The sequence below is a fragment of the Amblyomma mixtum genome, chromosome 4 (assembly GCF_055824585.1).
Source record: "Amblyomma mixtum isolate Tamu chromosome 4, ASM5582458v1, whole genome shotgun sequence".
In the NCBI taxonomy this organism is placed as follows: domain Eukaryota; kingdom Metazoa; phylum Arthropoda; class Arachnida; order Ixodida; family Ixodidae; genus Amblyomma; species Amblyomma mixtum.
Window position 1 is genome coordinate 76559456 of NC_143015.1, and position 22731 is coordinate 76582186.

The window sequence follows — 22731 nt, forward strand, 5'->3', positions numbered from 1 at the left end:
GGAACGGGTAACTCTCAGCCATTTAGATCTGCTGCAGCAAAGGCAGGTAAAGGAACTAATCGGGAAGCACTGTGAGGTGTTCAGTGATAAACCTGGCCGCTGCAACTGGGGAGTGCACAAAATCAAGATAAAAGATGGGGCGCAGCTGAAGCGTGCGTACCCTTACAAGGTGCCCATGGCACTAAGAAAGGAAGTTGACCGACAGGTGACAGAGCTAAGGTCGTGGGGTTTGATATATCCGATAGAAAGCTCCCATGCACATCCCGTGGTGTGCGTTGCTAAGAAAGATGGCAGTGTCAGGTTATGCTGTGACTATCGCAAGCTGAATGAAGCAACGGAGCCTGATGCGTTTCCTATGAACCTGCCAGGTGACCTTATTTACGAGGTAGCGCAGGCAAAGTACATAACCCTGCTCGATATGCTAAGAGGATATTGGCAGATTCCGTTGGACGAAAAAGCCCAGGAGTACACAGCATTTGTCACCTCGTCTGGACAGTACGCTTGGAAGGTTATGCCGTTTGGACTGAGAATCTCGGCAAGCACCTACCAAAGAATAATCAATCAGATCCTTGTACCACACCGTGAATATGCGTGCGCATATATAGATGACATGTGCGTCTTCTCGCAGACATGGGAAGAGCACCTCGAACACCTCGGAAGGGTACTGGCTTCGCTAGCGGCCGCAGGGCTCACAGTTAATGTCACTAAGTGCCATTTCGCGCAAAAGGAAGTGCGGTTTCTGGGTCATATCGTGGGGTCAGGAAAACACGGCGCAGATCCAGAAAAGCTTAGAGCCATTCAAGAAATTCCTGTACCACAAACAAAAAGGCAGCTGCGTAGCTTTTTGGGGCTAGCAAATTATTACCGGGATTACGTTCCGGAGTATTCAAAGGTGGTGCTACCACTGACGAACCTGACCGGAAAGCGCGTGCCTCAGAAGATACCGTGGAAGGAGGATGCCGAGGGTGCTTTTATAAAGGTAAAGGAGTGTTTGACAAAGGCCGCAGCGTTGAGCGCACCCGCTCTGAACAAAGAGTTCATTCTGGCCACTGACGCTTCAGATTATGCCGTCGGAGCATGTCTAGCACAGTTGGATGACGAAGGAAAAGAGCAACCCATTTCATTCCTGAGCAAGAAATTAAGCCCGGCCCAGTCACGATGGGCTACAATCGAGAAAGAAGCCTACGCCATCATTTGGGCGCTGGGAAAGCTTGACACGTGGCTGTTCGGTGCACGAATCAGGGTAATTACCGACCACAATCCCTTGAAATTTCTTACTCTGACCACGCCACTAAGCGCGAAGCTGACAAGGTGGGCGCTGGCTCTCCAGAAGTATAACATTGTAGTGGAGTACAAAAAGGGGTCTCTAAACGCAAATGCCGACGCTATGTCGCGTATGGTCGCCAATGACGAAAGCGAGTAAGATACCGTCGTCCGTTTTCGCGGCCTCGGTTTGCGAGAGGTATGGCATTGTTGGGTGCTGCGTTGGCGGGGGACCGAGGGGTACTTGTTGACCGATGAAGTGGGAGCAATGCGTCGAGCTCCTGTGATTGTTGTGTGCAGCAAGTTCGAAGACTGTGCCGCACAGTTTTGTGGGGAGGTGTTGGGCTCGACGCGCCGTCTGCAGCGACGACAGTTGGCGCCAGCGGGACTGGGCTACGTGAATAACGGCCGGTTTCAGCACGCTGAGTGTGTGTGTGTATTTGTGTACGCGTTTGCTTCCGGTGTCCCGTTCTGGGAATTGTTTTGGTCGCGCACACGTGCGCCCGCCGGTGGCTCCTTACCCTCTCCTTCGAGGCCGGGAAACGGCCGTCGCCCCCTCCTTCACGGCCGAGAGACACTGCTGGCTAACCTTTGCGGCAGCCCTTGTCGGCGGCTGCGGCGGGGGGAAAGCGTGGCGGCGCAACCAGGGGACGGAGGCCCCTAAATCGGCTGTCGGCGGAAACGCGTCTGTTTGGGTTCTCAAGTTCGCTCAAAACCGACAGCGGACCGACAACGAAAGGGAGTCCATCACGGTGCGAACGGCTCCGACTTGACAGCGAGAATGTGTATATCTAAGAAGTACTTGAAACTGGGCTTGTTGGTGCATATTCGTTAAAGACATGAGAGCGCAAAACGGGGACACGGACGAGGAAGGGAACAGGACGAGCGCTGCACTTTCAACAGGATTTATTCAGGGAAGAATGTTTAAATAGCCTTTGCTCTTATCCATGCTCTTGATCGCAGACAATCGCCTCTCACAAATACGCATCAAGAAACAGCATTTCACTGTGGCGAAGAACAACTGACGTGTCACTAATACAACTATCACCTCGCTTCTTGATATAGAAGGCTTCCACAAGCTCACGTTCAGTCCTATCTCGGCTTTTCAATAGCACTTTGCAATCAGATAGTCGAGGCTTGCAGGCTACACGCTTCTCTTTCGAACAGGCTTGGCAGTGGTCTGGAAGATGTCCTCTCTTGTTTAAAGAATTCTTGTGTTCAAGCAGGCGCTCATTAAGACAACGGCCGGTTTGTCCAACGTACACCTTGCCGCATGTAAGCGGGAACTCATAGACTACTGCTTTCTTGCAGCCGACATGTGGCATTCGGTGTCTGATGGTGCACTCTTGTACTTTTGTTCTTCCAATCCGTGAACACATTCCGGCGAGTTTTCGCGGCGCTGAAAATACCACATCGACGCCATACTTATTGGCCACCTTCTTCAGGTTATGAGAAGTGTGGTGTACGTAAGGTACAACTTCCGGCCTTGCCTGCTTTTTTTTCTTGAGGTCGGTTGTTTTCCTTGCTGCCCTTCAGCTTTTTCAGCAAGGTCTGCGCCACGGAGAGAACCAGGGAAGCCGGGAAGCCTGCTTTCTGCAGCCTGGACACCTGGGAAGCATAGCTTGCGTGCATGGCATGGTGGCAAGACTTCTTTAGTGCGGAAGCTAAGCACTGGGAAGCGATAGCCCTCTTAACGGTCTTAGAATGGTTTGAATGGAAAGGCAACAAATCTTTCTTTGCGCGTGGACAGTACTGCCAGCAAACGTGTGAAGGGTGGAAGGTTAGGGTGAGATCTAAAAACTGTAATTTGTTATTACTGCTAGGCAGTTCGTGTGTGAAGGTGAGACCCATGCTATTCCGACCAAACGTACCTAAAACATCAGCTACTGCTTCGTCAAAAGTAAAATCGTTATCTGCCAAAAGGATCAGGTAATCGTCGACATATCTAAAAACGTGGACTATACAATCCGTGTCAAGTTCTTCACTCAAGGAGCGGTCAATCTCAGATAAAAACATATTACAGAGTATCGGGGCGACACACGAGCCAATACAAATGCCCCTTTTTTGTAGATACGTTTGGTCATTAAAGTCAATAAAAGTGGCCTTGAGATAAAACTCAAGTAATGACAAAAAATTGTCCACATTCAAACCGGTAGCGTTTTGAAAAGCAGTGGCTCCATTTCTGTCAATGCAATTACGCACTGCAGAATAGAGATGTACATGCGGAACAGAGTAGAAAAGATCTTCTACATCAATAGAAAAACCAGAGCTTATGTTCCTATGAGTCTGAAGGAAGGCTATCACGTCATCCGAGTTCTTAGTTGCAAAGGGGTCTTCTACTTCCAAAGTCTTCAGGTGCTTGAGCAAAAATTGGCTGATTTGTCGTTGCCAAGTTTCCTTTTCGCTTACTATAGTCCGGAAAGGCATTTCAAGCTTGTGTGTTTTGGCGGCGAAAAAAACCGAAAGGCTGCTCTTTTCAGACTTGTTGATGGCCCTGGCTAGTGTCTGCAGTTGCAGCTCATCACACAACGACACTGCATCTTTTTTCATTTGAGTCGTCTTCACTTTCACGGACCTGAAATTCTTCTTCACTGCTTCTATTGCCTTTTCGTTGAATAAACCGGACGGCATTGCCACAAAACCGCCTTCTTTGTCTGCCTGCACGAGCTGCAGATCTTTCGCTCTAAAAAACGAAACGACCTTCGCCGTGGGATCAGCTCGATGGCTGGGAGGGTTTGGATCCCTGACTGACCTGGTGAGGGTGTCGACGCCGTCCAAGAGGCACCTTTCCTGGTTTTCCTTCGTTGTTTTGTTGGCCAGTCGTCGGTTGAGGGCCAGCCATTCGTGTGGCTTAAGCTTGGCTTGTACGCTGAATTTTGGTCCTTCACCAGGTCAGTCCCTCACCAGGTCAGTCAGGGATCCAAACCCTCCCAGCCATCGAGCTGATCCCACGGCGAAGGTCGTTTCGTTTTTTAGAGCGAAAGATCTGCAGCTCGTGCAGGCAGACAAAGAAGGCGGTTTTGTGGCAATGCCGTCCGGTTTATTCAACGAAAAGGCAATAGAAGCAGTGAAGAAGAATTTCAGGTCCGTGAAAGTGAAGACGACTCAAATGAAAAAAGATGCAGTGTCGTTGTGTGATGAGCTGCAACTGCAGACACTAGCCAGGGCCATCAACAAGTCTGAAAAGAGCAGCCTTTCGGTTTTTTTCGCCGCCAAAACACACAAGCTTGAAATGCCTTTCCGGACTATAGTAAGCGAAAAGGAAACTTGGCAACGACAAATCAGCCAATTTTTGCTCAAGCACCTGAAGACTTTGGAAGTAGAAGACCCCTTTGCAACTAAGAACTCGGATGACGTGATAGCCTTCCTTCAGACTCATAGGAACATAAGCTCTGGTTTTTCTATTGATGTAGAAGATCTTTTCTACTCTGTTCCGCATGTACATCTCTATTCTGCAGTGCGTAATTGCATTGACAGAAATGGAGCCACTGCTTTTCAAAACGCTACCGGTTTGAATGTGGACAATTTTTTGTCATTACTTGAGTTTTATCTCAAGGCCACTTTTATTGACTTTAATGACCAAACGTATCTACAAAAAAGGGGCATTTGTATTGGCTCGTGTGTCGCCCCGATACTCTGTAATATGTTTTTATCTGAGATTGACCGCTCCTTGAGTGAAGAACTTGACACGGATTGTATAGTCCACGTTTTTAGATATGTCGACGATTACCTGATCCTTTTGGCAGATAACGATTTTACTTTTGACGAAGCAGTAGCTGATGTTTTAGGTACGTTTGGTCGGAATAGCATGGGTCTCACCTTCACACACGAACTGCCTAGCAGTAATAACAAATTACAGTTTTTAGATCTCACCCTAACCTTCCACCCTTCACACGTTTGCTGGCAGTACTGTCCACGCGCAAAGAAAGATTTGTTGCCTTTCCATTCAAACCATTCTAAGACCGTTAAGAGGGCTATCGCTTCCCAGTGCTTAGCTTCCGCATTAAAGAAGTCTTGCCACCATGCCATGCACGCAAGCTATGCTTCCCAGGTGTCCAGGCTGCAGAAAGCAGGCTTCCCGGCTTCCCTGGTTCTCTCCGTGGCGCAGACCTTGCTGAAAAAGCTGAAGGGCAGCAAGGAAAACAACCGACCTCAAGAAAAAAAGCAGGCAAGGCCGGAAGTTGTACCTTACGTACACCACACTTCTCATAACCTGAAGAAGGTGGCCAATAAGTATGGCGTCGATGTGGTATTTTCAGCGCCGCGAAAACTCGCCGGAATGTGTTCACGGATTGGAAGAACAAAAGTACAAGAGTGCACCATCAGACACTGAATGCCACATGTCGGCTGCAAGAAAGCAGTAGTCTATGAGTTCCCGCTTACATGCGGCAAGGTGTACGTTGGACAAACCGGCCGTTGTCTTAATGAGCGCCTGCTTGAACACAAGAATTCTTTAAACAAGAGAGGACATCTTCCAGACCACTGCCAAGCCTGTTCGAAAGAGAAGCGTGTAGCCTGCAAGCCTCGACTATCTGATTGCAAAGTGCTATTGAAAAGCCGAGATAGGACTGAACGTGAGCTTGTGGAAGCCTTCTATATCAAGAAGCGAGGTGATAGTTGTATTAGTGACACGTCAGTTGTTCTTCGCCACAGTGAAATGCTGTTTCTTGATGCGTATTTGTGAGAGGCGATTGTCTGCGATCAAGAGCATGGATAAGAGCAAAGGCTATTTATACATTCTTCCCTGAATAAATCCTGTTGAAAGTGCAGCGCTCGTCCTGTTCCCTTCCTCGTCCGTGTCCCCGTTTTGCGCTCTCATGTCTTTAACGAATGTGTATATCACCTTAGTTGCCGCCAAAGGACTCCTAATTCCACGGAACGATGGGTGAACAAAATACACAAATCGACCATCTGTGCGTGGGAGGACCGGCGAGAGTGTGAATGTCCCGCCTTTTTGTCACGGTGGCGAGAGGGTGATGTTCCGCCCTTTTGTGGGCGGGTTTCGTCAAGAAATGTGATTGGCGATGTTCGAACAACCAAGTTTCCCCCAGATAGGTACCTGGGGAATTGAAAATGTATAAAACGTGGCTTCAGTGTGCTTCTAGGAGGGGAGACTCCTGATAACCTGCTTTGTAAATAAAATCGTCTATCTTGTCTGGCAGTAACCGGCTGCATCTTATTCGGCACGTTGCTGGAGAGAAGAACTTCGGAGACCATCCCGAGGTACGAACAACATTGCACAAAACATATCTGGCGACTGCCCATTACAGTTAATGCGTAGCTATGAGCGTTACACTCCACGTAGTACTAGAAGTCGAGTAGATTGCTGCAGCGTATCATGTAGTTAGCCTCCTCGCAAGCTTGTGGTGAAAAAAAGTGTTCTGTTAAGCCTGCCTACGGCCCAGACCATAGGTCCATTTCAAACACCGCACACATCCTAATAATGCTTGTCTGCATTTTACGGCGTTTAAAGAAATGTATCAGTTTCGCAGCCCAATTCCCATTGGTAGTTGGAGAAGCTAGGTGTGCCTCCATTTTTTCACTCTTTCAAGAGCAGCGTAACAATAGGGCTGCTTTGAGCATCCTTCCAGGCTGCTTGCTGTACTAAGCCCCCTTCCTGCTTCCAGATGTTTCTCGTGTTTCTCCATGACATTATTTGTAATTTGGATGTCAATATGCATTCTGCAAGCTATAAATTTCACTAAACACGCGTCGCATGCCTTTATTGCATATGTCTGAAAGCCCATAGACACGTAACAGAGTGTATAAAGAAACGTCATTGAGAAACGATCTACCTACGGCTACCTTTGTGTGCGTGCATGCGTTCGTGTGTGCGTGGGCTACTACGGCTGACAAACCAAACTTTTAATTTTAAAACTCTGTCGAGAATAAATCAGTTAAATGTTCGTGGCAAATTTTGTAACACCTGTGTCTCTTTTCTTGTTTTTTCTTCTTTCTTCTTCCAGCAAAGTGTTGCCGCCATCTCCATCTTCGCAGCATCGCTCGCACTGGCCACAGGTACAGATGTCGTCATATTCGAAAAAAAAACAGAAGTTTGCAAACCTTGCTTAAAGAAAAGAGGGGGCCAACTTAGTTAAGTCGTCAGAGCATTTCACGATAAAAATTAACTTCCTTCGCTAAGGACCGGGCAGTGAACGAGAAATTATGTGTGATGAGTACTGTGCGTTCAAAGTATTCGTTAAATATACCCGCCTTAAAAAAGAGCTCCCAATGTTGTGAAGGTACTTTAAATTTTCCAGTGCTCTCCCTGATTTGCTCAAACGTAGGCTCCAGTTCGAGTGGCAACGAGATATTTAACACGATTGTTTTCTCTAATACCTATTACGCAATAAAAATCTTCATTCAAGAGGCGTCTTATATTTTATAAAGCGTTATTTTTATTAACTCTTAAATGTTTTATTTTAAAAACCATGAGAGATATATAACTGTGGTCTGTGCAGGTGGATTGTACAGCACGGCGAAGGTTATGCACATATACCTCATAGATAGTTAGAGGTCAACATAAAATGTGATAGAGGTCAACAAAAAAAGATTAGTTAAATAATTATAACTCATTTTTGTGTTTTTCGGTTTAAAGGCGTAATTTTATAATGCGAAATAGAAGGCCGAGAACATTGCACGCAAACAAAGTTTTTGAATTAATTTAATCTAATTGCGTTTTAAAATATTGAAGGTATAAAATGCGCCTTTGAAAGATTGTTAGGTTGGGTTTCATTGAATGCAGGTTATTAAAATAGGGTCGATTAAATTTATAATGACGAAAATACGGACTCAGTTTGTGTGTTTCATACGTAGCGGAAGTCAACGTAGTTTCGACAATACTATGCGCAGCTACGGTAATTTATACATGTCCAACGCGGGAAAGCCAACTCAACGAGGTTTCAAAACTTACTGTTCACCATTGATTTTAAAAATAATGCAGACTGAGAAATTTTGAGAACTGCCCTGCTCTTAGAAGTAGACTGCGCTAAATTTCGCAATGTAAACCTGTGCACGCAAAAAAAATTACAAATTCATAGTGTTTTATTAGAGCTCTGTCAGGCATATAACGTCCGTCAAGGCTGTACAGTCTGAAACCAGAGACTGCATTGGTGTATCTATGCCTTAAGCGATAGTATAAAAGCCCCATGACCGCTATCCACCGGTGGTGTCAAAATTCGCTACCCCCAGCAGCGCAGCTAATTGGCCCAATATCGGAAATCTATTGACAAATGACGGTCCTACAAAACACGGTCAAATGTCCTATTGGTAGTGGATGTACGACCTTTGACCGTCATTTGTCAATACATTTCCAATATATTTCCAATATATACACACATCCATTACCAATATTGCATAACATTGGTAATGGATGTATAAATATTAGAAATATATTGACAAATGACGGTCCTACAAAGGAACGTCAAAGATGTTCCATCCATTACCAATAGGACATTTCACAGTCCTTTGTAGGACCGTCATTTGTCAATATATTTCTAATATTTATACATCTGGAATGAAGAAGAAGATCCAGCACCGCCACCAACGACGACGAAGCGCTAGCGCCGCCCGCGAAAGGCTCGTGCTGGAGAACTGCCGCTTGTGTGCCGGTCTCTCGCCTCGCTGGTTCCTAGACGACTTGCGCCCGGGTCTTCGTTGCCGGCGCTTCAACGTGCCAATAAACCACTCTTCATTTGGTGGAGGTGCGGGGTAGCGGGTAGACGTCTTTGCGCGTAATTTTGTTGAGCCGGCGATAGTCCACGCAAAATCGTATCGAGCCATCCTTCTTCTTCACCAGCACCACTGGGGACGACCAAGGACTGGCAGATGGCTGAATAATGCCGCGTTGTAGCATGTCGTCCACTTGCTCAGCGATGAGGCGGCGCTCGGGAAGTGACACACGGTAGGGGCGCTGGCGGAGAGGAGTATGGGTACCGGTTTCAATGTGGTGCTCGACATTGGTCGCACGGCCCAAAGAAGAGGACTGGTGGTCAAACGAGGAGCGAAACTGGTTGAGCAGGGCAAGAAGCTGCGCGTGTTGAGCTGTGTCGAGGGCGGGGTCAATAGAGCGGTCGAAAATGTCCGAAGGCAGTGGGTGATCGGGAGTAGGGCCACGTGGGGTGAGGGCAGCGATGTCGGGACTGGAGGAGGTCACATCGGTGTCCAAGGAAGTGATCAAGGTAGCGGTTTCAAAATGGCCAAGGCACTCGCCACGGAGCAGGGAGAGGGCAGAGAAGGAGGTGTTAGAGACGAGGATGGCGGCAGTACCGTGTTGAATGTCGATGACGGCGAAGGGAACAGAGAGGCGTCGGCGAGAAGCAAGGATGGGGGAAGGCGTGAAGAGAACGGTGGCGTCAGAAACAGAGGCGGCGCAAACAGGGACAAGCACAGCACTGTCAGGGGGAATGTGAGTGTCCTCGGCGACAACAAACTTAGCATCACGGCGAATCGAAGGCTCGTCGAAGGCAGCATCACAGAGCGTAGAAAAGACGACATGCGCACGGGCGCAGTCAATGACGGCGCTGTGGCGGGACAGAAAATCCCAGCCAAGGATGACGTCATGGGAGCTTGCACGGAGAACTAAAAATTCGACAACATATAAAACATCGGCGATGACTACGCGTGCTGTGCAAGCGGCAGACGGATGAACGGGCTCGGCGCTAGCTGTACGGAGGGAGAGTCCAGAAGATGGGGTGGTAACTTTTCGAAGTGAACGGCAGAAGTTTTCGTTAATGACAGAAACGGAGGCCCCAGTGTCCACAAGCGCAAGTGTCTTGACGCCGTCTACAAACACGTCAAGAAGATTCGGCGGTGAAAGGCGAGAACTTAAGCAGGGCGATGATAGCGCAGTTCGTGCCCCAGGAACTGCGGCTGCTAGTTTTCCGAATCGGCGGGGACGGGGCGACGCCTCATGGGCGACAAGGAGCGGCGGCGAGGGGAGGGCGAGCGGTGGGAAACGTAGGGCTGGCGACCAAGCGCGCGGTCAGGTGAGGTCCCCTGATGCAGTGGTTCGAAAGGTGCGCGAAAGGTGCGATCTGTATCGCGGTAGTCCGGCAGAGGGTGGAGAGGCGCAGGCAGAGTACGTCGACATAGGCGAGCGACGTGGCCTGGAAAACCGCAGGCGTAGCAGATCGGTCGGTTGTCAGCCGTGCGCCAAGGATTGTAGGCAGCGGGCGCGAAACGCTGTCGGGAAACAACAGGCGCAGGCACCGCAGGAGGAGCATAGGCATAGGCCTGCGGCCGCGGTGGTCTTCTGACAGCCTCGGCATACGTGAGAGGCACGGGTGCGGGCGCAGGCGGCACGCTTACTGGAGGGTCGTAGCTTAACGGGGCGGCAACTGGGGTGGGCTGGATCGGGAGTAGACCGGCCTGGGGAGCCAAGGGTGCCGGTTGCCGAAGACTAGGAAGTGCATCGGCGACCTCCTGCGTGATGGCAGTCCGGATCTCAGGACTGAGGACGGGCGGTGACGGGTGTGGGTTAGATATGAGCGATAGCTGCCGGGCGACCTCTTCCCGCACGAAGTCTTTGATTGTGGCTAGCAAGTCGTGGTTGATGCCCAGGCCGGAGATGGAGTCGGCAGGCGGGGAAAGGCGACGAGCGCAAAGACGTTGCTTGCGCAACTGGTCAGAACTTTGGCACAGTGTATAAACCGAGGCGACGGTGGTGGGGCTCTTCGCCAGCAACATCTGAAAAGCGTCGTCGTCGATGCCTTTCAGGACGTGCTTAATCTTGTCAGCTTCGGACATAGCTGGATCAACACGCTTGCATAGGTCAACTACATCTTCAATGTAGCTCGTGAAAGTCTCGTCCTTGTGCTGAGCTCGGACACGCAAGCTTTGCTCAGCGCGCAGTTTCCGGACGGCGGGACGGCCGAAAGTGGCTCCTCGTGATTCCCCGCCATCTTCGGTCTGAGATCTGTGCGCACTACCACGCCGACCCTCAAAGCGCTCACGCTGGATCGCTAAAAACCTACGAGCGGCTACGCCAGAGGTACTACTGGCGGGGCATGTACAACTTTGTTCGTCGATTCGTTCGCTCCTGCACAGCCTGTCAGCAGCGGAAGTCGTCACCTCGACCCTCGACTGCCCCGTTACAGCCATTACCGTGCCCGGCTCGCCCTTTCGATCGTGTGGGCATCGACCTATATGGGCCGCTCCCCTTCACGACCGCCGGGAATCGATGGATTATAGTCGCCGTGGACCACCTCACTCGGTATGCTGAGACCGCTGCCCTACCTGCGGCTACTGCTCGCGACGTCGCCTTCTTCCTTCTTGATCACTTCGTCCTGTGTCGCGGCGCTCCGCGAGAACTTCTCAGTGACCGCGGCCGTGTTTTCTTGTCTGAAGTTGCTCGCGAGCTTCTCGATGCGTGCCACTCAGTCCACCGTACCACTACCGCTTACCACCCCCAAACCAACGGCCTCACCGAACAATTCAACCGTACTCTTGGGGACATGATCGCCATGTACATTAGCTCCGACAGCTCTAATTGGGATCAAGTCCTTCCGTTCGTGACCTATGCATATAACACCTCATCCCAGGCAACCACCGGTTTTTCCCCATTCTTTCTTTTATTTGGGCGCGAGCCTTCCTGTCTGCTGGACACAATCCTTCCCTACAACCCCGACAGCTCAGAATATACTTCCATTTCTGACATTACCCGCCATGCTGAGCAGTGCCGCCAGTTGGCTCGCTCCTTCACCGCCGAACGTCAAGGGCTCCGGACACATGAGTCGGACCAAGACACGCCCGCTACACACTTCTCCACTGGATCATTACCATTACCAATATTACGCAATATTGGTAATGGATGTGTATATATCTTGGAAATATATTGGCAATGTATTGACAAATGACGGTCCTACAAAGGTCCGTCAAAGGTCCTACATCCATTACCAATAATGGGCCGATTACATGCGCTGTTTGTGAACTGTGATGTGGCAGGTGAATGGGTGGTACACGTTAAACCCCTCTGCGAGTAGCCACCTGTCACTGTTGGGTGACAAAATGGAGAGGGGAACCCCTGTCTACTTCTAGCGGAGAGGAGGCAGTGACCGGAAGGTGGCTGTCACGACAAGAACCGTGTCACCTGCAAAGGCTGCTACAACTAAGAGCTAGCTCCAACTGTTGTCCAGCATGGCAGTCCACAACCAGGTTCTTGTGCTATCGCATTGTCATAATTAATACCATTAGGTGTCCTACTAGTTTTATTTAAAATAAAAATCTATTACCGCCAAAAATCACCCTTTAAATGAATGGTTCTAAGATGACAAAATTTATAGAAACAGTTTGATGCCCACGCAAACAGAATATTCTGGAATACGAATTGCGCACTTTCAGTGACGTTTTTGCAAAAAAAAAAAACTGACGTCATTTTTCAGTGTTCAACGCTCCTTTGCTCTGGAGCAGCGTAGGCATAGGAATGTCTGGGACACTGTACACAGCACTGGTATGTATTGCTTGCATTAGCAGAGCTCTTTTTATTATATTGTGAGTTTGATGTACGTCTGAAACAACGGCTTAATTAGAGTCATGAAACAGTCAAGAGTAAGGGCAGTTTAATACCATTTTCCTCCTGCTATTCTTTTCAGCTGATTGACTCTGCATGCTAAAAAAAAACACTTCTTACAGCGCCAAAAAATCATTTCCAATTATTCCCCAGTGAAAGTGCAGATGAGTGACACTTGGGTGCTCCCGACGAATCAGTGTAATTACTACTGGCATATGCGTTAGTCTGACAGCCGCTGCTTTCGCGCGGCTAATTATTCGGTCTCCCGCTGTTCGTCTAATTTCTCCACCCGCTGGTATACAGTATAGTGTCGGGTGAAGGACATTCACTCGGATTCAGCTCGGTGCTGACGTAGCAATTGGATCTTTTCATAGGCCTATTTTTTACCGAGGGTAGAGGGATCTGCTAGAGTGAGTACTCACAAAACTGCTCCGAACAAGACATGAAAGTACGGTTGCTCCTCTTGAAAGACGTCATCTCTGGCCTTGTCTAGACGAGCGATCATTACAGCTTGCCTTTACAGAATCTTAAGACTGCGCGTCCGCGCTTGTGGAGTTGATGCTCGCCAAGTCAACAGTCGACGTCTCGCCCAGGAAGCGTTCTAACTACGCCAATCTATCTCGGAGAACTGAATGCAGGCAAAGATTGCCTCACTCCATATAGACAAGGTGCGTTGGCCACTGCTATGGACCTCCGCTTATTATCCACCACGGTGGCTCAGTAACTTTGCCGTTATATTGCTGATCCCATGGTAGCGGGTTCGATCCCGGACTCTCTGATAGCCTCATGTTCTCGGATAGCCTGGACTCATGATAGCCTGAGCAGCTTCGGGAAGTTAACATCTCGCAATCACAAAAGACGCCCGTGTGCTGTCAGTGTAGGTGCACCCTCAGGTGGTCAAACTAACCGGGAGCTGTTCAGTACGGCGTTCCTGATAAATAGCGCAGGTTTGCGACACCTGGGGCATGTTAGTGCGAAAGCAGCAGTGCAGGCGGCTCGAAAGGAAAAAATTGTATGAAGTTTCAGAGTAACTAGGGTCAGCTCAGGTTAGTTTGGAAAAGCGTCGCTTCAGCTGTATCGAGAAGGAGGGTGACCTTGGACAAGAGGGTCCCGAAACTCCTCGCCAATATTGTCGAAGTGCAAAGGTCCATAGCAGCACTGATGTGAAGAGACAGTCATGTGGCAGTGCAGTGCTAGATGGCCCGGATTGAAATTGTTCATGACGTGGAAGAAAGAAAAAAAAATAAGGAAGCTATAACGTTAGACCAGTTGAGCTGTCGTGTGAGTCCAGATGTGAGCGGCTGGGACTTTCACAAGTGCAACTCGAACCCTGTCTAAATTTACAAAAAGAGTCTGATTCCTTTGCGAGTAGGTTAGCTGCCTTCGTATACATTTTACGGGAACCTGTTCTGAACAAACTGCCGCTCGAACAAGTACACTCAGCTATCGTAAAGTATCTAATATAATCGGCCATAAAAATCACCCACAAGCCGGGGAAGCGACGTCTCCAGAGCGGATAATTCTCATTAGCTAAAGAGAGGTGAAGTAACCTCACCAGAACTCTCGTCACTAATAGTAAAAACATCGACAACCTCTAATACAATTGGATTTGCAAACAAATAAGGTAATTAGGTTTGGTTGGTAACAACTTTATTCATAGTCCTGCAGAGCTTTCGCCGACGGGGCCTTAGGTCTCTCACGTGGGGACGTCGAGGCGCTGCCTCGCCGTCGCCTCGCGGGCCTGCTGGACGGCCCAGAGTTGGTCCCCGAGGCTGGGGCTGCGCAAGGCAGCGGCCAACCGCGGCGGGAGGGTTCCGGAATTAGCACCGTGAAGGTTTTTGGTACAGTCCCAGAGCATGTGAGTTAAAGTGGCTACATTGGCGTTGCAGACCTTGCATATATTTGTCGGGTATGTACCGGGGTAAAGCCTGTGGTATAGTTCCGGGTTGGGGTACGTGAGCGTCTGCAGTTGTCTGAGGGTCACCGCGTGCGCCCTGTCCAGCTTGTCGCTGGGCGGAGGGAAGGTTCGGCGGGCCAGGCAGAGGGCCTTGGTAATTTCGTTGTAGCTGGTCAAGCAGTCTTTGGTGCTATTCCACGGACGACGGTCGCCGGCGCGGTTCGCGAGCTCGCGCGCCTTGGCGTGTGCCGTCTCGTTGCGGTTGCGATACGTCCTCGATACTTCTCCCATGTGCGCCGGGAACCATTGAATTCTGGTTTGGAATTCTACCTCCTGCTGGACTTGCCGGTTCCTCAGGACTTGGGCCGCTCTCTGTGAGATCCATCCTTTGGCGAAGTTTCTAACCGTCTGACGCGAGTCGCAGAGAACCACGGTGCACGTCAGATCCGTGAGGGCGAGTGCCACCGCCGCTTCCTCCGCCTCTTCTGCGCGTTCGCACGCTACACTTGACGTTATGCGCGTTTTGCCGCACGAATCGACGACCGCAACCGCGAATCGCGAGCGTTCTGCGTATTCCGCGGCGTCAACAAACCTTGTCCCCGTATCGTCTCCATGGCTGTGCAGGAGAGCTCTGGCCCTGGCCACTCTTCTTCCCCGGTTGTGTTCCGGGTGGACGTTTCGTGGAATCGGGTCGACTCTTAGCGTTTGTCTGATCGCGTTTGGAATGGCGACTTTCTGGCCTTGTTGTACGTGGTAACGGATGCCGAGACTTTCCATGATCTGGCGGCCTGCTGTCGTTCCCGTTAATCTTTCCAGTTGTGAAGTGCGCTGCGCCTCGGCGATTTCGCTAAGCGTGTTGTGAAGTCCGAGCTGGAGCAAGCGATGCGTGCTGGTAGACTCGGGTAGACCCAGTGCTATCTTGTACACCCTGCGAATGAGGACATTGATCTTGGCTTCTTCTCCCTTGTACCAGTTGTGGAATGCCGCAACGTACGCAATATGGCTAATGACGAAAGAGTGTATGAGTCGTGTGAGACTCTCCTCCCTCATTCCGTTTCTTCTGCTAGTGACCCTCTTGAGGATTCGCATGGCGTTAGCTGTCTTGTGCTTTAATTTAGTGATCGTTTCGCCGTTGACGCCGTTGGCCTCGATTATCATGCCGAGGACCCTAATTGTGTGTACTATCGGGATGGTTGCTCCGTTTCTCGTACGTAGTCTGATCTCTTCGTACTCGCGCTTTGTCGTTGCCGCATTCCGACCACTCCCGGGTGGTCTGCCCCTCTGCGTGGGGCGGTAGAGTAGGAGTTCTGACTTTTTCGGCGAACATCGTAAACCCGTACCCTCTAGGTATTCCTCTATTGTCTCGATTGCTAGTTGCAGTGCCGTTTCGATGTGACCGTCGCTGCCTTTGTGCACCCAAAGGGTTATATCGTCGGCGTATATTGTGTGCCGGACGTCTTTCAGTTCTTGTAGCTTTTCTGCTAGGCCGATCATGACCAGGTTGAAGAGCGTGGGCGAGATGACGGAGCCCTGCGGGGTGCCGGTGCTCCCCAGCGTTTGCTCTTCTAGCTGGAGGTCCCCTGCCACTAAAACAGCTCGCCTGTCTGTCAAGAAATCTTTAACGTAGTTGTACGTGCGTACACCAAGGTTATGCCGCGATATCTGGTGTAAGATCGCCGAGTGCGCGATTCTATCGAACGCGCTTTCAAGGTCGAGGCCGAGAATTGCTTTGGTGCCTCTCGTCTTGCCATCAAGAACGTGGTGCTTCAGTTGTATCATTGCGTCCTGCGTGGACAATTGTGGGCGAAAACCTATGATGGATGGTGGGTATGCCCCTTTGTGCTCTAAGTGGGCTTGCCAGCGGTTAAGCAATGCGTGCTCCTGTCCCTGTTAATTTTTACTTTTACATTGAGGGCACGCTTTGGCATATTGCACAAATCCTATGAGCTTGTCGAGTTGTTTCTGCGTATACATTTGCAATCTAAGCCTCACAAAAGTTTCCTTTTCTTCAGGGAGGACTCCGAGGTGTAGTGTGGACGGACTGCTTACAGTTCCTCGTCATGCTGGTAGCCACAACCGCTCTCGTTGCGAAGGTCATGGTCGACTCCTTATCACCGAGCTCGACAGTGCAGCCACTGAGCGACCTTGATTTGAAAAAGTATATGGGAAAGTATGTGTTGGCTTCGAAACCTATTATAGTGCTTCAAAAACGTGCAAAACTTCACGCTCGAATAATTTTGCCTTTCGTCTAAGTGGGGCGCGAAAACCCCAAAGTCATTGGTGCCTTACTGCCGTAGCGATGAGAAACAAAGTGATGACTGCATAGCTAGCATAATTTAAGTAACAAAGTTTTTCAGCGCAGGTTTTGCGACGAACTTAGTACTAGTTCCAAGAATGAATCGTTGTGTTGTTTTTATACACAAATACAGAGAATTTGGAAATGTTTTCACATGTTCTTGCCGTATTTTGGAATTTCGGAAGTAGGCATGAGGATTCAATTGTTTGTCCCTATAAATTAAAGAATGAAAGTATGCAAATAAAGCTATTATCGCCTATTCATTCGGTTGGCAGTTAAAATACCTTTATGATCAATATTCCTATCGACGCGTTAGGCGTAAGAATGAACACATAAATTTTATGTTTGAAATAATTTTTTTCCAGCTTCAGCCTCGACTTGACTAACGATGAGACCGTTTGGTCCTGCTTTCTGGGATCGTCGACGCTAGCTCTATATCGGCTCTGCTTCGACCAGATGATTGCGCAAAGACTCGTCGCCTCTCGAACATTGAAGGATGCCCAAAGGTAACAAGTGCTACTTTTGTTTGCTTTTGCTTGCAATCTATGTATTGTCTTTGCTAAAAGTAGCGAAGGAAAGGGGTTTGTTTCTTAGCCGTGTGTGGCGCCGCTGTGGCTCAATGGTTACAGCGTTCGGTGGCTGAACAGAAAGACGCGGGTTCGATCCCGTCCGCGGCGATCCCATTTCGATCGAGGCGAAGTGCTATAGGCCCGTCGTGTACTGTACGATGTGATCGCACGTTAGGAACCCAAGTTGGTCGAAATTATCCAGAGCCCGCCGCCGCGGCGCAGCTCTAGTCTGAGTCGATTTGTGACGTACCATCTTAGAAGTGTAGCGAAGCAATTAGGGCATCCATTAAGACCTAAATCAGTGTAAACTGAGGATAGTGTTCGTCCTCACCTTTCGAGATCTTTCCTCTCGTATGGTTGCTGTGAGGGCTTCACAAAAAAGCTCTGCAGCAATCTACCTGGTTAGCAAAAAGACGGCCGCCGCTGTGGCTCAGTGGTTGTTGCGTTCGGCTGCTTACCCGAAAGACGCGGGTTCGATCCTGGCCGCGGCGGTCGAATTTCGGTGGAGGCGAAATTCTAGAGGCCCGTGCACTGTGTGATGTCGGTGCACGTTAATGAACCCTAGGTGGTCGAAATTTCCGAAGCCCTCCACTACGGCGTCCCTCATAGACTGGGACGCTACGGGACGTTAAATTCCTATGAGCCAAATTATAAAACCCTCGGTGAACCGTTCTGACGATATGAAAAAGTTAAAAACGCGACTGTCGTCGGGTGATCCACAGATATATTGATTGTCATAGCGAAATCTTACATGGCATGAAAAATTGCGTTCATAAACGATTTCCCATTGAAAAAATATTTTGTACAGCAAGAAAGGCTTGTACTAGCCTTGGTTTGGCAATCCGATGACAAATGAGCACAAAGAATCACCACAGAAGAAGCATACGCGTCTCAAAACATGCCATTGCCATGTGGTGCAGCCATGGTGAGTAGAATATTATTCCTGAAACCCGGAAATGGTACGTATGACGGATTTCAACTCACTAAAAAAAGCCAACTGAAACAGAAAACAAGGAAGGGACAAGTTAGCTTTTAAGGTTTATGGTTTATGGGGGTTTAACGTCCCAGAGCGACTCAGCCCATGACGGTAACCGTAGTGGAGAGCTCCGGAAATTTCGGCCACCTGGTGTTCTTTAACGTGCACTGACACCGCACACCACTCGGGCCTCTAGAATTCCCCCTCTATCGAATTGCGACCTCTACAGCCGGGATCTAACCCGCTTCTTTGGTGTACGTAGCCGAGCGCCATAGGTATACTGAGCCACCGCGGCGGACTGAGCGGTGAGGGTTAATAGTTTATCGAACCTTCGAATAATCTTGAAGTCAGCAACATTTTGTTTCATTCCAGAGAAAGGTCCCTTTTTTTTCTACGCGCAGAACCGTTCGCATTTCGTCTGTCATGCTTGTCGTGGTGTACGTTCTGGGTTTCTTGGTGGGGGTGGCGATGACCATCTGGTTTCGTGGCTGTGACCCAGGCCTTCGTGGAGCGATCAGCAGCATTGATCACGTGAGTGTTGCCTCCCTTTACGGTACTCTGGCAGAAGAGATCGGGCTCCCAGTCTTCTCGAGGAGGGCAGAATCAAACCCGCCCTATAGTCCTGCAGACGGCTGGGTACGGGTTTTGTCTAGCCACGGGCTGGGTACGGGTTTTGTCTAGAACTTTCAGCCACGGTCCGTCCACAATCATCACAGACCGCGGCAGGCAGTTCGAGTCGTCTCTCGCCGCCTCCTCGGCACGAGTCACCTGCGAACAACCGATTACCACCTCCAGACGAATAGCCCTGTGGGACGCTTCCATTGCCGCCCCTCTGTCGCCTTGTCAATCGATAACAGAGCCTGGTATTATATCCTAAGCTGGAGTACTGAACGTACAAGACGTCTGGCCATTTCCGTTTCTTTCTCCTGCTCGTCTAGATGATAGGCATATGACCAAGCGTAACGATGTTCCCATGCTCTTTCCGTCCTATTCGGACATTGTCTTCCTTTTCTAGGCTTACGAACCTTAGCCCAAGGTGTGAAGGTGTTACGTTTATCATATCAGCGGCATCCACTGCTTTGCTGGTTTCGGACTGACACAGTTCTATACTTCGTGTGATATTTGCTTTGCTTATTAAATACGCAAAAACATGGAAGCATTACCATCACTTATGTCGGCCACGATTTTTAAGACATACAATACATTCTTTTATTTTAAAAAACGCATATTTCACTTGTCTGGACAGTGCGTAGCATTAACTAATATACAATGACATTGTAAATGCAATGCAGTTATTATTATTGCGTTTGACCCCTCCACAAATTCTTTGAGGAGGCCGCGCTGCAACATGACCCCCCCCCCCCCCCCCTCCCGAACAAAATTTCTGGTTGCGCCACTGTTAGTCACCTAACAAATTAAAATCAAGTGCAAACTATTTGCCCAAGTGACTTAGCGTGCATGTTTATACTAGAAGCTACGGAGTGGCCGTAATTCCGAAATAGGCATTTCGTAGAATTCTTCTCCCAAGACTGTACCGAAACAGCTGTATTTTCCGCGGAATCTACATAATTAAACAAGTAATAGAATTACGAATGGCCTAAAGCTCCTTTCTGGAATCAAGCAGTAGTTGCGCGTGGCTTTCTTTCTGCGTTTCCTAGGCAACATTGAATGAACAGAAGTTATCAGCTTCACCACTTCCTTTACGCTGTTGCATGACCAAAAGTCATACGCATATGCTTTGATGCCTCGCGAAGGAAGGTTTGCTGATATCACCATCTAGGCTGCGTAATTACACAGACTGAGTTGGAAATTCGTAGCAGTACATTGAAATAGGCCCTGCTACGAAAATTCGTTCAGATGAAATGGTCTAGGGGTGCGACCACAGATATGTATCAAATATAAATACGCAGGCTAACTGTGGTAAAGACCAAGCAAAGCAGTTTTAATAGCGATGCTATTTAATTCGGAGGTTTTTTCGTTAGTGGTGCGCAGTGGCATGTTCGTCGTGCGCAGCGGTGGCTGTGTTCGCAGTAATGAGGTCACCCACGGACCTCAGTCTTACACGATAGTGTAATCTTCCATGCAATTTTTTTTCTTCCTTGCAAAGCGGCTTTCTTCCCTGGGTCTTCGTTTATATATCTAAAAAAAGCGCCAAATGCGTTATTATGAACGCCATGCAAGCATGCCTGCACTGTGTTCCGTAGTAAACTCAGGTACGAGTAGCATTGGTGTATCGCTCCACTCTTAACTGTGTCCCTAATTTTCTGTGCTAAGCAGGTGTTCATTTCCACTTTATGTTTACCACCTTCAGCATTAGACATGCGTGTGATGAATAGTGTTGCATCGGATGACAGCAATTAGGAATATTATTACAACTTTCGCTGCATTCGGACTGTATTATTTCCCTATTCTTTTTCAGATCGTACCTTACTACATCAGCGCAGAACTGATAAAAGTGCCTGGACTTGCCGGGCTCTTTATGGCTGGTGTTGTCTGCGCAGCAACGAGGTAATATGCTGTTTTAAATTCATGCTGTTATAAAGCAGTACGATTTCACGACGTACTCCTAGCAGTCACTGAGAGCCACGACGTCCTCCTCGACTCAGTACGGCGACCGTGTTTCCCCACCTCTCTTGTTCCCCCTCCACTCAACATCCGTACCACCGCGGCGGCTTCGTATGTCGCCGTTCTGAGGGTTGTAATGCTAACGCATTAAAAATGAAATATATTTCAGCGAATATATAATCTACCACAGGATACAAAGACATGAAATAACAGTTGAATGTTCCACACCACCCCTGGAAGCTCCCTGCCGTTACTACAACACGGTCCAATAAATTTGGTTAAATTGTTCGCTACTACGTCCGACGTACCAAATTGTTCGTCATCGATAATTATACTCGGCAGCATTTGAATTTTTGGTACTCATGCGGTGTATCCTGCGAAATTTACGCTTTGTCGTTGAAACTTCTTTGCGCTTTATATCATACATGTGTTTAATAGCCACGCATGTGCTTTTACTAATTGCTATTTAATCCATTCGTGATCTCGCCATTCTGTTCCATCAATTTAATGAGCCCTTATCAGTGTTCCTGTCACAGTCGGCGTGGTGATATAAGTGCCACATAATGCTGCTTTGTGCTTTTCTAGCACAGTATCATCGACTATCAATTCCCAGGCTACAATTTTGTATGTTGATGTCATCGCTAGAGGATACAAGAAGGCTGACGAGCATGTGCTGCTCATCACGCGCTGCAGTGGTGAGCTGGCCTGTTTCTATTATTAGCAAAAATTGTTTACGATATGAAACCTTTGTGCTGCTATTGCTCCACTGCTGTGCACATATAAATTGTATTGTATATTCTATTCCACTTTTACAGCCCTTCTGCTTGGCTTAATAATGACCATTTATAGCACCCTCGTCGTGTACATGGGGTCCGTAACCAGGGTAAGTGGTAAATCGCATTCCGAGGTTCGTTGTAGAATCAATTGGCGCTTTAGACTTTATATTTGTATTTGCTTAAGATAAAATTCAGGAAGCGTTATTGGATGTTTGAGAAGCTACGCGCACTTAGGTCGATATGCATTCTTTGCACGACATGAATGGTGAGAAGATATGACCAAACCTATGAGAAGTGCATTTGTGCGCAGCGGAGTATTTTACGGCAGTGGTATCATTCCACGCCCGAATTACTCTATTCAATATGACTGAGATGCTGCATACGCCTACTGGTTCTTGAGAACTCTAGTCCTGTGTACTAGTTTAACAGGCAATCCTATGTGAGACATCATGCGGCTTTTGCCTCGTGAATATCAGCACCTTCTTTCGCAGTTAGACGGAACCGGCTCAGTTTGATGGCTGTGCTTTTCGCGCGCTATTTTGTTGTTCTCTTATTTTTGTGACATATATGGAGTAGGCAGGTAACTGAAGGTGCATTAATTGTTACAGATCATGTTTAAACTACGCACCTTCCATATCTGTTCACCGGACAGCGCGGGAGAATACAAGCCAGTAAAAGCCTCCGGCACGATGAGAAAATGGACGAAGTCCTGTGTCGTTAACCGTTGCATAAACGCAAGAACTCTAGCAACCGTTAGAATGCCACCACTTAGTTAAAAGAGTTTTTTTTTTTTCTCAAGAGAATGCAAGCGTAGCAGGCGGCGGCATAAAGTTAAGTGGGCGGATGAGATTAAGAAATTTGCGGGATACGTTGGCCGCAG

At 48.7% G+C, this 22731-nt stretch overlaps 1 protein-coding gene across 1 annotated transcript in view; it reads left to right on the forward strand.

The window, feature by feature from the left end:
- Nucleotides 1-22731, forward strand: part of LOC149347103 (sodium-coupled monocarboxylate transporter 2-like) — a 45776-nt gene that overhangs the window by 9992 nt on the left and 13053 nt on the right. The window contains exons 3-10 of the mRNA XM_089541492.1: nucleotides 7230-7281; nucleotides 12645-12712; nucleotides 16682-16839; nucleotides 17331-17471; nucleotides 18912-19041; nucleotides 20930-21018; nucleotides 21661-21770; nucleotides 21891-21958. Coding sequence (XP_089397618.1) covers nucleotides 7230-7281; nucleotides 12645-12712; nucleotides 16682-16839; nucleotides 17331-17471; nucleotides 18912-19041; nucleotides 20930-21018; nucleotides 21661-21770; nucleotides 21891-21958 — 816 coding nt within the window. The remainder of the gene's footprint in view (nucleotides 1-7229; nucleotides 7282-12644; nucleotides 12713-16681; nucleotides 16840-17330; nucleotides 17472-18911; nucleotides 19042-20929; nucleotides 21019-21660; nucleotides 21771-21890; nucleotides 21959-22731) is intronic.